The sequence below is a fragment of the Notolepis coatsorum genome, assembly GCF_963971535.1.
Source record: "Notolepis coatsorum genome assembly, chromosome: 5".
Lineage (NCBI taxonomy): Eukaryota > Metazoa > Chordata > Actinopteri > Aulopiformes > Paralepididae > Notolepis > Notolepis coatsorum.
In genome coordinates, this window is record NC_140169.1 from 159970128 (window position 1) to 159985196 (window position 15069).

The 15069-nt window shown below is 46.7% G+C and overlaps 1 protein-coding gene across 2 annotated transcripts in view; it reads right to left on the reverse strand.

Annotated features, from left to right (window-relative positions):
• dync1i2a (dynein, cytoplasmic 1, intermediate chain 2a) overlaps positions 1 to 5527 on the reverse strand; it is a 257355-nt gene extending 251828 nt beyond the window's left edge. The window contains exons 1-2 of one of the 2 annotated variants that reach the window (XM_084315380.1): positions 5441 to 5527; positions 658 to 780 (exon numbers count right to left, since the gene is read on the reverse strand). In XM_084315380.1, coding sequence (XP_084171506.1) covers positions 658 to 765 — 108 coding nt within the window. In that variant the 5' untranslated portion in view covers positions 766 to 780; positions 5441 to 5527. The remainder of the gene's footprint in view (positions 1 to 657; positions 781 to 5440) is intronic. The other variant, XM_084315381.1, reaches the window with a different exon arrangement.
• Between the last annotated feature and the right edge of the window lie 9542 nt (positions 5528 to 15069).

Genomic DNA, 15069 nt, shown 5'->3' on the forward strand with positions numbered 1-15069 from the left:
AACGTTGGATCAATAAACGCGATCAATATTTGGAATGGCGATCAGGAATTGGATTAATCTTTTTGCAGGACATCAGATGTGAGGTAAGGACTCTATGTTACCAATCTTGGGTTAATCAGATGTTTCTTTCACAGCGATCACAACGTGTCTGTGTGTGCGTGCCGTTGGCGCCGACCAAGGCACGGATAAGCGATTTTTCAGCCCGCTTCTGTATCGTGCATGACACATAATATAGATAATCTAGCGTTTATTTGAAAACTATTCATAAATCAAGCAACAAATGGCACGATTTCTAACTAAATACATTGAAGCTCGATTTGCTGGAGTTTATTGAGATGAGACAGAACACTCTAGAAATCTATTGATATTCATCACGGTATGAAACGGAAATGTATGAAAAAATTATCTGTTTCGTGCATGTTGACTGGAAGCAACTCATTGACGATCACAGTGTTATTTAGATCTATTGCTATTATATTTGATATATTTTAAGCACTCGCAAATAAGTCATATCCTACATTGGATAAAGCTCTGGCGCTAAAGGGTCACAGCGCCCTCTGCTGTTGGCGCCGGAAGTGTTAACAATTGTGTGTATTGAGCCATACTGTATTGTACCCATTCTGCAATCTGTTAATACAATTTTCAATCAATCCATACCTCTTTCTTCTTGCGCTCCTCCTCCTTCCTCTTCTTCTCCTCTCTGATCTGAGCCAGGCGTTGTTTCTTCCTTTCAAGCTCTGCTTTCAGCTCACTTTTGTCTGACATGATGCCAAGATGCTGCTGTTGTTGTTGTTGTTGGTCACGAGTCACACAAGAAGAAAAACACAAATTAGTAATGTTTCGCCACATCCCAGACTAAAACCATCTTGGTAAACAGTATTTAGTAAACACAACGAACAATAATAATAAACACCAACGCACACGTGCTAATAATAACAATATTGACTTTGCACAACAACATGACACAGCTTGGCTATTTATTTCCACCAGTCAGCATCAGCAGCAGCATCATCCCGTGCAGAAGACGAGCTTAGCAACTAGGGGTGGGACGATACATCGATCCAGATCGATACATCGATGTAATTATCAACGATCGAATCGGATCGATGCGATGTAATAAGATCGATTCATATCGATACTCTTATTTTGAAAATCCTGTGGCGAGTCTCATAACTGATTGTGTTAAATGGGCATATGATATCATCTCATATCGATCGCAGGCACCTGAATCTAATCGTATCGTATTGTATCGTGAGAGACTTTGTGATATCGGCAAATATCGTATCGTTGTCCAAAGAATCGATATCGTATCGTATCATGATGAAACTGGTGATTCCCACCCCTATTAGCAACAGAATGCAGCGTTTTTGCTGCCTTTCCCATTAGCAGCACGCTAGCGTGGTGATTCATAACCATACTGTTTTTTATGTAGTTAACGGCAACTCGTGACCTAAATGTAATTTGCTACATCATCATATATAACTTAATAATATCGTCCCCTCACGTCAGCAGAGAGAGAGAGAGAGAGAGAGAGAGAGAGAGAGAGAGAGAGGTATCTGTAAAGCATTCCCGGTAACTAGTGATGCACGATATATCGGCCGCCGATATAATATCGGCCGATATGGCCGTTTTTTTACACATCGGTATCGGTCCGATATCAAGATAGGGCCGATATTAAAAAAAAAAAAAAATCTTTTTAATCTTTTTTTTCTTCTTTTTACATGTTTTGGCCTTAAATAGTTTCAAAATATCAGTCATTTCTGAAAATAAGTTACAAAAGTAAAAAAAAATATGCGTTTTGGAAAATAGCTCTTTATTTGATTATCATAAAAAAGTGTTTTCTATACAGAGATATCGACATCAGTAAATATCGGTATCGGCCAGAACAGCAATATTAATATCGGTTATCGGTATCGGCCACAATTTTCACATCGGTGCATCACTACCGGTAACTGGAGAAAGGTATTCCCGTAACCTATGGGTAACCGAGAATACCTTGAGGTACCAGGAATACCATACCTAGGTATTCTTGGTTACCTAAATATGTATTCCCGATATTGGATATTGATATGTATTCCGGTGACTTGTGAAAAGGAGAGGTTACCAGGAATACTATTACCATATAGGTATTCACGGTAACTTATATGTATTCCGGTAATTAATTAATTGAAGCTAACACATCATGGAGGCCCAGGCCGTTAGCTACAAGCTACAAGCTAACAACACATCATGGAGGCCCAGGCCGTTAGCTACAAGCTAACAACACAACATGGAGGCCCAGGCCGTTAGCTACAAGCTAACACATTAATTAAATGTATTAATATTATCAGGGGTAGGCTAGCATATATAATAGAATGGTGGCATGGTGGTGTAGACTGACTAGGGGCATGGTGGTGGTGTAGACTGACTAGGAGCATGGTGGTGGTGTAGACTGACTAGGGGCATGGTGGTGGTGTAGACTGACTAGGGGCATGGTGGTGGTGTAGACTGACTAGAGGCATGGTGGTGTAGACTGACTAGGGGCATGGTGGTGGTGTAGACTGACTAGGGGCATGGTGGTGGTGTAGACTGACTAGGGGCATGGTGGTGGTGTAGACTGACTAGGGGCATGGTGGTGTAGACTGACTAGGGGCATGGTGGTGGTGGTGGTGTAGACTGACTAGGAGCATGGTGGTGGTGTAGACTGACTAGGGGCATGGTGGTGTAGACTGACTAGGGGCATGGTGGTGGTGTAGACTGACTAGGGGCATGGTGGTGGTGTAGACTGACTAGGAGCATGGTGGTGTAGACTGACTAGGGGCATGGTGGTGGTGTAGACTGACTAGGAGCATGGTGGTGGTGTAGACTGACTAGGGGCATGGTGGTGGTGTAGACTGACTAGGGGCATGGTGGTGGTGTAGACTGACTAGAGGCATGGTGGTGTAGACTGACTAGGGGCATGGTGGTGGTGTAGACTGACTAGGGGCATGGTGGTGGTGTAGACTGACTAGGGGCATGGTGGTGGTGTAGACTGACTAGGGGCATGGTGGTGTAGACTGACTAGGGGCATGGTGGTGGTGGTGGTGTAGACTGACTAGGAGCATGGTGGTGGTGTAGACTGACTAGGGGCATGGTGGTGTAGACTGACTAGGGGCATGGTGGTGGTGTAGACTGACTAGGGGCATGGTGGTGGTGTAGACTGACTAGGAGCATGGTGGTGTAGACTGACTAGGGGCATGGTGGTGGTGTAGACTGACTAGGAGCATGGTGGTGGTGTAGACTGACTAGGGGCATGGTGGTGGTGTAGACTGACTAGGGGCATGGTGGTGGTGTAGACTGACTAGAGGCATGGTGGTGTAGACTGACTAGGGGCATGGTGGTGTAGACTGACTAGGGGCATGGTGGTGGTGTAGACTGACTAGGGGCATGGTGGTGGTGTAGACTGACTAGGGGCATGGTGGTGTAGACTGACTAGGGGCATGGTGGTGGTGGTGGTGTAGACTGACTAGGAGCATGGTGGTGGTGTAGACTGACTAGGGGCATGGTGGTGTAGACTGACTAGGGGCATGGTGGTGGTGTAGACTGACTAGGGGCATGGTGGTGGTGTAGACTGACTAGGAGCATGGTGGTGTAGACTGACTAGGGGCATGGTGGTGGTGTAGACTGACTAGGAGCATGGTGGTGGTGTAGACTGACTAGGGGCATGGTGGTGTAGACTGACTAGGGGCATGGTGGTGTAGACTGACTAGGGGCATGGTGGTGGTGTAGACTGACTAGGAGCATGGTGGTGGTGTAGACTGACTAGGGGCATGGTGGTGTAGACTGACTAGGGGCATGGTGGTGGTGTAGACTGACTAGGAGCATGGTGGTGGTGTAGACTGACTAGGGGCATGGTGGTGTAGACTGACTAGGGGCATGGTGGTGGTGTAGACTGACTAGGGGCATGGTGGTGGTGTAGACTGACTAGGGGCATGGTTGTTTTTGCTCATTTTAACAGACAAAACACAACACATTCTAGTAATTCTGGTTTACACCTAACCCTTATTATTGCTGTTATGATTTCCAAAAATAAAATCTCGCCAATCTTTAGTAAAATAGGAGATTTAAGTGTTTATCTGGAATTGTGAGGATAGGTATTCGCGGTAACCTGGGATCAATATGTGAAACGTAATTATCTCCTAAAATAATTGGCCACAAAAGACAAAACTCATTTTGGTTGTTCATTGGGGTGCCAAGATCATGCCCAAAACATATCATGCATCTGCCATGAAAATTAAGCCTTTTATGTTTGTTATCAATTGAAGGCCATGAACTATGTTGACTCATATCCCATACCCGGATTTTTCCTTCAGATTCAGCTAAATTTGAATTCTATTGAGATAACTCGGGGAGAACTATGGTATTATGTTACATGATGATGATATCCCTACAAAACAACCAAAACATTTTTATTCTCTCTTAAATTGGAGGAGATAGTGAATTGGTATTCCCGGTAACTTAGGTCAACTTTAGAGGTCCGCCATCCCTCATTACATGATTTTTTTTTTTTAAAGGTGAATTATTTGGCATCTATAACAATCATTCTTGACATGAGAAAAGATTTTAATGTTGTTCGTATAACGTCCTGGGTTATATGGCTTAGAAATGGGGCAGGTTACCGGGAATACAGGCGTTACCCATATATAGAGAGAGAGAGAGAGAGAGAGAGAGAGAGAGAGAGAGAGAGAGAGAGAGAGAGAGAGAGAGAGAGAGAGAGAGAGAGAGAGAGAGAGAGAGAGAGAGAGAGAGAGAGAGAGAGCGTCAAATGTATATACTCTCTTTTCTGGACTCTTTTTGTATCACAAACAGTACTGTATTTGCAAATCTGGTATGTCATAAATGTATAGATGTAGCAGTACTGTCTATCTGTATGTAATCTAATGTGTGTCATATATGTCCTGATGAATTGAAAATGGGGGAGGGGGACCCTGATGTAAACAAGACGAAAGTCTTTCTCTGGTCTGCATCCCCTTAACAATTGTGTGTATTGAGCTGTACTGTATTGTACCCATTCTGCAATCTGTTAATAAAATGTTCAATCAATCAATCAATCAATCAATCAAAGCCCCACCCTGCTCGTCGTTAGCTGTCAACACAACACAACACTGACAAGCTGGCTGGCTCTTCTTTTAGACAGCTCGTTGATGATAATATATAGGTTAAGTTATTATAACGGTCAGGTTGTGGATTTTTTTCAGCATAACGTTGAGACACAACCTCTCTCGCAAGAAGAGAAGAGCCCTTTTATACAACAAGTCATCACTGACCTCAGTTAGCTCAACTGGCTGCACGGTTTCTGTCGTGATTTCAAGCTAAGTTGGCCAACTAACTAACTAACTGACTAACCAACTAGCTATTTAGTTAAACATGTGACTCAACAGGTAGTTGCTCGGTGAACGTTGTAGTTACAACAGGTACAAACCTTGTGATTGTGTGTTTATTTAAATCCTCCTCTCGTCCTGAAACCTGCAGCCGACAAACACAACAGAGGACCCGGATGCGCTGAGATACGGAAGCCCGGAGGAAGAGAGACATTCAGAATCGCATCGCGGCGGCGGGGTTGTTTGTATAAACTAGCCGTGTTGCTGCTGTCGCGCCAATCAAATCCTTTATTTAACCAGATAAGCATCATTGAGATTAAAATCTCTTTTTCAAGAGCGATCTGGCCAAGCAAGGCAGCAGAAAGTTTCAACATAAAAAAGAACATCACAATAAAATACAGATAAAACATTTACATCAAGCTCCAATTTCAGGCAAGTTATCAAACAGGCAAATGATCAAACACAGTTGCACTGACCAAGGGAACTGAGTTCGTAGGATTTTAAAATGGCTTTGAATTCTCCGAGGGTGACCAGTCCTGGTAATTTTAGGTCCTCCTGTATCTTGTTCCAAGATGAAGGAGCAGCATATTTAAAAGCCCTTTTTCCCAATTCAGTTCTCATATGGGGAACTTCCAGTGTTAGAACAGCTTGAGAACGAAGGGCATACTTATATTGCTTTGTGCACAGCAGGGGGCGATCTTCCTCCAACCAAGTCTGGGTCAAACGTTACTTACGCCATACATACAGTCAGGCATGTGCACACATAGAGCCCAAGGGGTGCTTGAGCACCTGCCTTTTTGAGCCTCATAAAAAAAGTGCCCTTTTTGAAAAGACTGCCTTTCCAACTGTAAAGTGTCAGGATATAATCAAAATATTAGGTAACCCAACCCCCTCCAATGTACAGTCATTTACCTAGTATGGTTTTGTCAATATTCCAATGTACAATTTTGCTTGTTTGTACAGTGTGCCCCCCCCCCCCAATGTACAGTTTTGCTTGTTTATACAGTGTTTCTCCCCCCCCCCCCACCTCGTAAATTACCCAGTATGGTTGTCAATATCCCAATGTACCCCCCACACAACCCCACCCAACCTCCTCCAATGTACAGTTTCTACGTCAAATGTATATACTCCCTTTTCTTGACTCTTTTTGTATCACAAACAGTACTGTATTTGCAAATCTGGTATGTCATAAATGTATAGATGTAGCAGTACTGTCTATCTGTATGTCATGTATGTCATATATGTCCAGATGAATTGAAAATGGGGGACCCTGATGTAAACAAGACGAAAGTCTTTCTCTCGTCTGCATCCCCTTAACAATTGTGTGTATTGAGCTGTACTGTATTGTACCCATTCTGCAATCTGTTAATAAAGTTTTCAATCAATCAATCAATCAATCAATCAGAGAGAGAGATGCCCCATATTCCATTGCAGTTTGCACAGCCTCCTCAGCGTGCCTCTCCGCGGACCTATATATTTTATGCATAGCGTGGGTGGTGATGATGATGATGATTGAAACCGCTGTGGCGCATACAGTTGAATGCTGGTATTACACTCACTGAGGGACACGAAGAAGTCAAGTCCGATGGGATTTGGGAATCTCAAATACAAATCGGGATTGGAATAAAAAATGCATTTATATTAAACAATACAGAATATACAGCACTTCTTGGGGTCTGTAGGGTAAGCACTTATTCCCTCCCCCCTGAACATTTATGGAGATGTATGGGCCTTTTAAGTCAGTGATAAAAGTGTCTTTCAAGGATAAGTGAGCTCCTGCACTGATTATTATAGTTCAATATTTGATCACCAAAACCCCCCAAAAAGCATAAAAAGGGGGCCCCCGCCCGAAAAGGGCCCTTAAAAATTGGACTCGCGCGCAATGCGCGCTCGGTTAAAACACACACAGGTATAGTGCCCTTTTAACTGCAGCTATAGTTAACAGTTGGTTAATATAGTTATATTCGTTTACAATTTTATATGCTTATTTTTGCATATTAATAATAATACACACAATTGTATTTCTTATGGGTTTATATAAGATATATGAGTGGCGCACGATTTCTATTTGTTTGTGAATTATTTTTGTCTCACGAGACTTGGTCCACTTGGTATCCGGTGACGTGTTTCCGCCTTCCAGTTCCGACATGACTGTGGGTGAATTATTGACTTTCCTGTCAATCCCAACAAGTAAAAGACAATCTACCAAGACAACCTAACAAGACAATCAACCAAGATAAGGATTAAAGACATAACACGAGAACGCATCGATGTTCTCTTATACTGGCACGCAGCCAATAAGGTATTGATTGTTATGGATGATGATTTGGTATATGTGACAGTTGATGTTCTAACTACGGTTTTAATGGACTTTCAATGTTAATGGTATTATTTGTATGCATTTGTATGTTGTACAGATTTTACGGTTTGGATGGAGATTGGACAAAGCTTCATTAAAATCAGTACAAGAAATCTACTTGTGTTAATTGCGTCGTGCCCGGAGGATGTCACACACAGGTATTGTGCCCTTTTCAGCCTTTGAGCACCTGCCCCTCTAAAGTCCTGTGCACGTCCCTGCATACAGTCATCTGATTGATTGAAAACTTTATTAACAGATTGCAGAATGGGTACAATACAGTACGGGCTCAATACACACAATTGTTAATTAAGGGGATGCAGACCAGAGAAAGACTTTCGTCTTGTTTACATCAGGGTCCCCCATTTTCAATTCATTCTGAGGGCAAAGGGTGGCGAGGTACCAGTCATCGAAACCAACACAACACTTTCTGTGAAGTGATCTGAAGTGACTGTACATTTGTAGATCTGGTATGTCATAAATGTCTGGATGTAACAGTACTGTATATCTGTATGTCGTGTATGTCATAAATGTTATGAATTGAAAATGGGGGACCCTGATGTAACCAAGACGAAAGTCTTTCTCTGGTCTGCATCCCCTTAACAATTGTGTGTATTGAGCCGTACTGTAACATTTTCAATTAATCAATCAATCAATGGTTAATCCTGTCACTGTGACAATACAGAAGGTTCTGTTTCATTAGGGGATCCGCTTGGCATCACTCATGCACTCCCTCGCGTACGTGCACGCGCACTGAATAAATTCCACAAATGTACCTTTAATACCAGTATTAGTCTGACCACACCCCTCATCAGCTTACCTTCATAAGCAGGTGTGTGGTCACCTGCTCTCCTCCTTCTCGCTTTCACCAGAAGGAAGTGCCTCGGTAGTACCCCACTTGACGTGTTGTTAGTTGAAAAGAGTTGTGACGACCATTGTGCTTAATTTTTTCTTCTCTCATATCTGTTGTAAAGAAAAAGTTTGGGTCATAATGTATTCTTCGGAGAGTAGACCCGCTAGACCTACTCTTCACCAGCGGTTCTCCATTCCCGCCTCCGTCGTGCGTTCTGGTGCTGGGCTGTTGCCACTTTCGTGGTTGCCGACCCAGCCCAGGAGACAGCCGATGGATAGTTTGCCTCTCCGAAGAGCCGAGTAGTCGGTGCCGTCGCTCCGGCGGTGGCCTGATCTCGACTCTGGTTCCTCTGGTTCCAGGGAATCGTCCGTTGGTGAACGGGGGGTTGTCTTGGAGCCGGAGGATTTGCGACGCAAACTTTTCGCGTCTGCCCGTTCACGTCGCAAGATGGTAGCATGCAGGCGCGAACGGCCTGGTTTTGGGGAACTGCTGGAGACCAGCGAGGATGCGTCCGGCTCTGGATTTCCGATGGAAACTGAGGACTTCATGGAAGAGTCGGACGGATTCTTGTTTGATGGTCCCGTGGAGGAGAGTATCCCTCCTATCCAGGAAACACCGGAGGGGGGAGAAATGGCTCCGTGGGACGCCTTGTTCGAAGATGTTGAGGAACCACCTTGGCCTCATCAGCAGGATGCCCTACTATCGGCCACATCAGACTGTGGCTCCTTGACCAGTTGCAGCCTGCTGCATGTGAGGGATGTGGGTTCGGTGGAGGAAGGTCCGCAGGGGGAACTGCAGGCTTTGTTTCCCGAGCTCATGGCGGTAGCCGCCGCCGCAAACGGCGTGCCGCTGCAAACATCATGGGACTTACCCCCACCTACGTACCAGTTACGCGGGTGTCGAGCTTAGTCAAAGGTATGAGGGAGGGCGTGCCTCGGCTTGATAGTCCGATGGCCGCTCTCCTCTGTCCGGATATGGTGTGGGAACCCTTATGCAAGCCGGTCCTCCAGGGTAGATCGGCTAGGCGATTGGCATATTGGGGTGACCAGTCATTCATCGCTGGTACACAATCGCTGGCTGCGGCGTCTAACATCGCCCACCTAGCTAGATTTGTATCTGGGATTATGACGGGCGGCACGGATCTGACCGAGGTAAAATGCGATCAGATCACCCAGGCGTCAGGAGCTGTCCTGCACCTTACCCAGGTGCTGGCCATAGCCATGGGGAAAAGTGCGCGCCCTGGCCACCCTGGGCCAGCGTCATCTTTGGTTGGAGCAGGCCCGTGTGCCGGAACGGAAGAGAGCCCCTCTTCTGACGGCCGCCCTCTCCGACGCTGGTCTGTTCGGGAAGGCCCTGCGGTTGATGACCTCAACATGCAGAGAGATGGCAGAGGAGAGATCCATCCTTCAACCCCATTTTCCGCCTCCCGTCCTTGCCGGTGGAGTCAGAAGGCTTCCACGACGTCGAGCTGTCTCCGTCGTCCCTACCACTGCCTCTACCGCCGCTGCTGGCCCTTCCAAGAGGGCCAGGAGAAGAGACAGCGCCGGCCCATCCACGACCGGAGGAGACGGTAGGGAACGTCGAGACCAGCAGACAGTAAACTACCGTCCCTCCGGGGCTCCTCGGGGTGGCAAGACTCGAGCGGCGCGAGGTGGCAGACGCCGCTGAGAGTGACTTTTCCCCTCTGTGTCCCCTCTCCTTTACACCCTCCCCGGCCCCTCTATGATTGTGTTTTTGTGCCTTAAAACGTATGATAATAAAAAGTTCCCCGACATAAGGGGGACTATGTTTTTTGGCCAAACAAACTGTGTGTTTCTTCAACAAATCATATGGTGGGGTTGTGTAAATATGAATCTGCACTTTTACGTTGTGAGATGAGTCGTGTTGTGTTACGAGATTAAGCAAGGTCTGCAACATACACTCAGTCATAGGGGGTTCTATTAGCCTGACGCTCCACATGCAGGTAGAAACTGGTGTTATTCCGTTGCTTAAACGAAGTATATGTGTCTCACAATGCTGTTGTGTTAGTTGCAGTAATACTCGTACACACACGTTCCACGGCCTAGCCGTTACTCTCGGTCAGCGTTTTTGCTATGTACGACATAGTCAACGGGTGTAGGATTCACACACATACGACTTGTTTTTGTTGTAAATCCTGTTCACATTTTGTGGGTAGCGGGCATTGTATTAGCTTACGCTTTACATTAGCATTCTACCGGAGGTTTTCAAAATGGCTACAGTTGTTTTTTGTGTGTAGGGAAAGAAGGGTTTTTTGTGAGGGGTGTCGAATAAACCCCTCCTTCCCACTTGATTGGTTTAGGAGATTTTATCTCTTCTGCTGAGCCAGTCAGGGCCGAGCCGTTAGGACGTCTTGGCAGGGGGGGGGGGGGGGGGGGAGGGTTATCCTGCCGACTCCTATTACAAACAGGAGCCGTGTGCAGGGTTTCCCCCCGTCGTAGCGGTGTTGCTATGGTGACGCCTTCCATGAGTTACAGAGTCTTAAGGTGTCGAGTTAGAGCGTAGGGCTCACGGGTCTGCTGCACTCGATTTATGTGTAACTTGAGTCAGTTGGTCACGTGACTCACAGTTGGCATGTCTTTCTCATGACTACAACTTGTGTGGGAAGGTTTCTGGGAGGGTCTAGTCTTTACTCTCTGATTAAAAAGAGTGACTGGATGTAAAATCATGTGAAAACGGGTTTTTTTACTCCCAGCTGTGCAGTTGGGTTCATACGGGTGATGCTTCTTCTTTATTATTATAAAGAGTTGGATGTGTCTATATGAATTGGAAATGGGGGCCCCTGATGGAAACAAGACTAACGTCTTTCTCAGGTCTGCCTCCCCTTACCGATTGTGTGTATTGAGCCGTACTGTGTTGTACCCTTTCTGCAATCTGTTGGTTAAAGTTTTCATTCATTCATTCATGGAGTTGGTTGCATCCCGCCCTCTTGTCGTTCCCCTGGGCGTCTTGGGGATTCAATAAGATGGTCTAAATAGCCTATTATTGATGTGGATATGCCCAACGCACACATAGTGCTAGCTCAGGATGTTCTGTTGGACATTAGGTAACTGACTGGCGCACCTTGGTTGCTTGGGGTTAAAACAGCGTTTTTATAAAGCAATTGGGATGGGGGTTTTTCCTCTTCCGACGCCCTGTGTGGTTGTCGACGGGTTCTCGTTCATATCAGGGGATGATAACGGAATGGATCTGAACATATGTGGAAGGGTCTCACGCCCTGGGGGTGGGCCGCCGGGCGCGGTTCGCACCGAAACGTCTGAGTGGCGCCTTCTTTTTATGTTTAAGATCAACACGCATATCTGCCCCTTCTCCTGGAGTTGGCATGTCGCCGTGGTTAGGGCACGGGACTGGTTCTGGTCGCGCTGGTCCGGATCAGTTAAACCCGTTGTCCGCCGGGGATGCAGATCTGCTGTTCTGGTACCCTGAGGGACTTGGGCTTTTTTCAGGGGGAAAAATGCTAGGTCGGTCCGGGTGTCACAGGGTTGAGCGCTATGGAACCCTTGTTGGGTACATTGTATTCTACACTGTCGTAATGGCTTACGGCCGTGCCAACCTGTACGCGCCCGATCTCGTCGGATCTCGGCCGCCACGCAGGTTGGTCTTGGTTAGTACTTGGTTGGGTGACCTCCTGGGAATACCAAGTACGGGGTGCTGGGGCTGGTTTTCCATTCTTACGCTCTTCTCTTACGCATGGCGAAGATGGGCCTGTTGGGGTGGTCTTGACCTCCTCGGGGGACCCTGTGCTCCCCGTATCACCGGGCCCGGTCCGAAGTAATGTTTTCGTTGACCCGTAGGCCCGGGATAACCCTGTTGGAAACTGGAACACGGGCTGCGGCAGTGCCGCAGGTGTGTTTTGGAGTTTTTTCCTGAGGGGTTATGGGACCAACCACCGCATAGGGTAACACCTGGGTGGTTGGTTCTCTGGTGTGTTGCTGCAGTGTCAACTCCCGGGTTAACCGGTTGAGGGTGCCCCTGCACGTTCATGACGTCTGCCAATCGTGTCAGCCTTCTCTGCCTCGACCCCTCTGGGTGGGGGTTTTTAAATGGAGGCTTGGTCATGCAACAACGCGGCATACACCCCTTCCGCCGGGGCGGCTGTGTTCAGCTGTCCTTTCTGGCGCCTGTCTCGTCCGCAGTCTCCAGGCTAGGGTTAACAGCCTGTTGCCTGGTTTTCCCCGGTGCGCTGCCTGCTTCCGTTGGTTAACCTTTTTTGTGTGCTTACGGCCATGCTGACTGCCTGTTGCAGGGTCAGTGTGCCAGGCGGTGTACTGTTGGGGAGGACAGGGCCCGCTCGGCTGAGGGGCCTTTGTCCGAATACGCTGGCGATGTGGGGGGCGGGGTCACTAAGTGCCCACCTGGTGGGGTCTTGATGCTGGCATCATGGACTTCTCCGGGCCCCCGTTCCAGGGGGTCCAGTCCCTTTGGTGGGTCTGGGTCTTCCTTCGCGCTCCGCTGCTACGGCCTTGCCACGGGGTTGGGTTTGCCCTTGACCCCGTGATTCTGGGGGCAGTAACGAGGTTGTTCCCTCCGTTCGTTCCCGGGTGGCATGCGGGTTGTGCGTGTGTGTAGTCGTGGGGTCAAGCCACGGTCTGCTCACCCTGTGTGTTGAGTTGCTTGAGTGCCTCTTCGCACGGTCGGGTCCGTCGCCCTCCCGGGAAACCTCTAATAGGGGGGGTGCCCTCCATTAGGGGGGGTCGGGGGGGCTCGACCCTCCCTGTTCTGTTGGTTGTGGGGGGCCTTCAGCGGGGTGTATTTGTCGGCCAGTGGCTCCGCTTGGCCTCCCTATGTGCATGAGTGATGCCAAGCGGATCCCCTAATGAAACAGAACGATAGGTTATGACTATAACCAAGTTCTGTTAATTAGGGGTGACGCTTGGCATCCGACGCCGCTGCAGCCCTTGACCTCACCTTGTGGTGAAAGCTTGGGAAGGAGGAGAGCAGGTGACCACACACCTGCTTATGAAGGTAAGCTGATGAGGGGTGTGGTCAGACTAATACTGGTATTAAAGGTACATTTGTGGAATTTATTCAGTGCGTGTGCACGTACGCGAGGGAGTGCATGAGTGATGCCAAGCGTCACCCCTAATTAACAGAACTTGGTTATAGTCATAACCTATCGTTAACCCTTTCACTGCCACACGACAAAGGGTTAACCCTTTCACAACCACACTACAGGTTAACCATAACCGTCTGTAGTGTGGTAGTGAAAGGTTAACCTGTAGTGTGGTAGTGAAAGGGTTAAGCCCGTAATAACTAATCACAAACCAAACATGATGGGTGATGTCATATACCAGTTATTATTCACAATTTTTGTATTATTTTACAATGAAAAAAAAATCATGAATCATGTGTTTCATAGGGACAAGAGTCAGTATAATGCAACCAGTAACATATTTTATTTAAAGACAGATAACGATACAAAAACTGGGTATCAGAATACAGAAATATACAGCAAATCAGCAATGTAATAATTGTTTTTGATCCATTAGACATATGAAAATGTGTTTTATAGGTTATCATCACCATAATAACTTACAAAAATAGCTCTCTATATAAATCAATACAGGCATACAGTACTTACTACATTCAGTCACAATTAAAGCTGCAGGAGCTATTTTCTGACCACTAGAGGGCGGCAAGTCGCCACTATAAACAAACATTTTCCCAAAACAACATAAAAATGCCTTTCTCGCACAATCTTCTTGTAACCAAGAGATTCACTGAAAAAAAGAAAGATTGTTTGCGCATGAATTACACAATTTCGACTACAATACATAAAACGTTCTCTAAGGGCCCGGGTCCACCTATCTCATTTTTATGGCCGCAAGCGTCTTTTTTCAATTGATCCCAATGGGAGGGAGTGTATGCGGCCGCATGCTGCCGCATTTAGGAAATGCGCTGCAGTCGGCTTCTTTTTTCAGCGCCTTTCAGCTTTTTTCTGCGGCCGCACCCAGCGTTTAAAGTTGAAACTTTCTGAACTTTTCAGAGCGATGCGCCGAGCGCATTTGCAGACAACCAATCACAGCCAATCATATCTACCACTCTGTTTGTAACCTGACACCGGAGTTGCCTGCCTGTCTTGGCTGTCTACCCACAAGAGACGGGCCATTGAGATTCGCGACAAAGCACAAATACACTAATAACACACGAATACACTAATAAAAGCTAATAAAAAGCAAAGGGCGAACTGTGGTGTCAGGCAATAACTATATATATAATTAATATACAATAAAGTGTATTCAAATATGCTATATATGTGCAAAACCGTGGCAGTAAAATACGATAAAAGTTATTATTACAAGATGGCTGTCATGTAGTTGTCGCTAGAGTTCTTTCTCTCTCGTCATCAGGTAGGTTGGTGACTGACAGCTTGTTGCCATAGCTACATCGGCTCGCGCTGCGTTTTTTTTTCTCACTGCATGCGCTCCACCCCAGCACTACCGGCGCACTGCCAGCGTTTTTCAGCTGGAAATGTGAGATAGGTGGACGCATGCCCTAAGGCA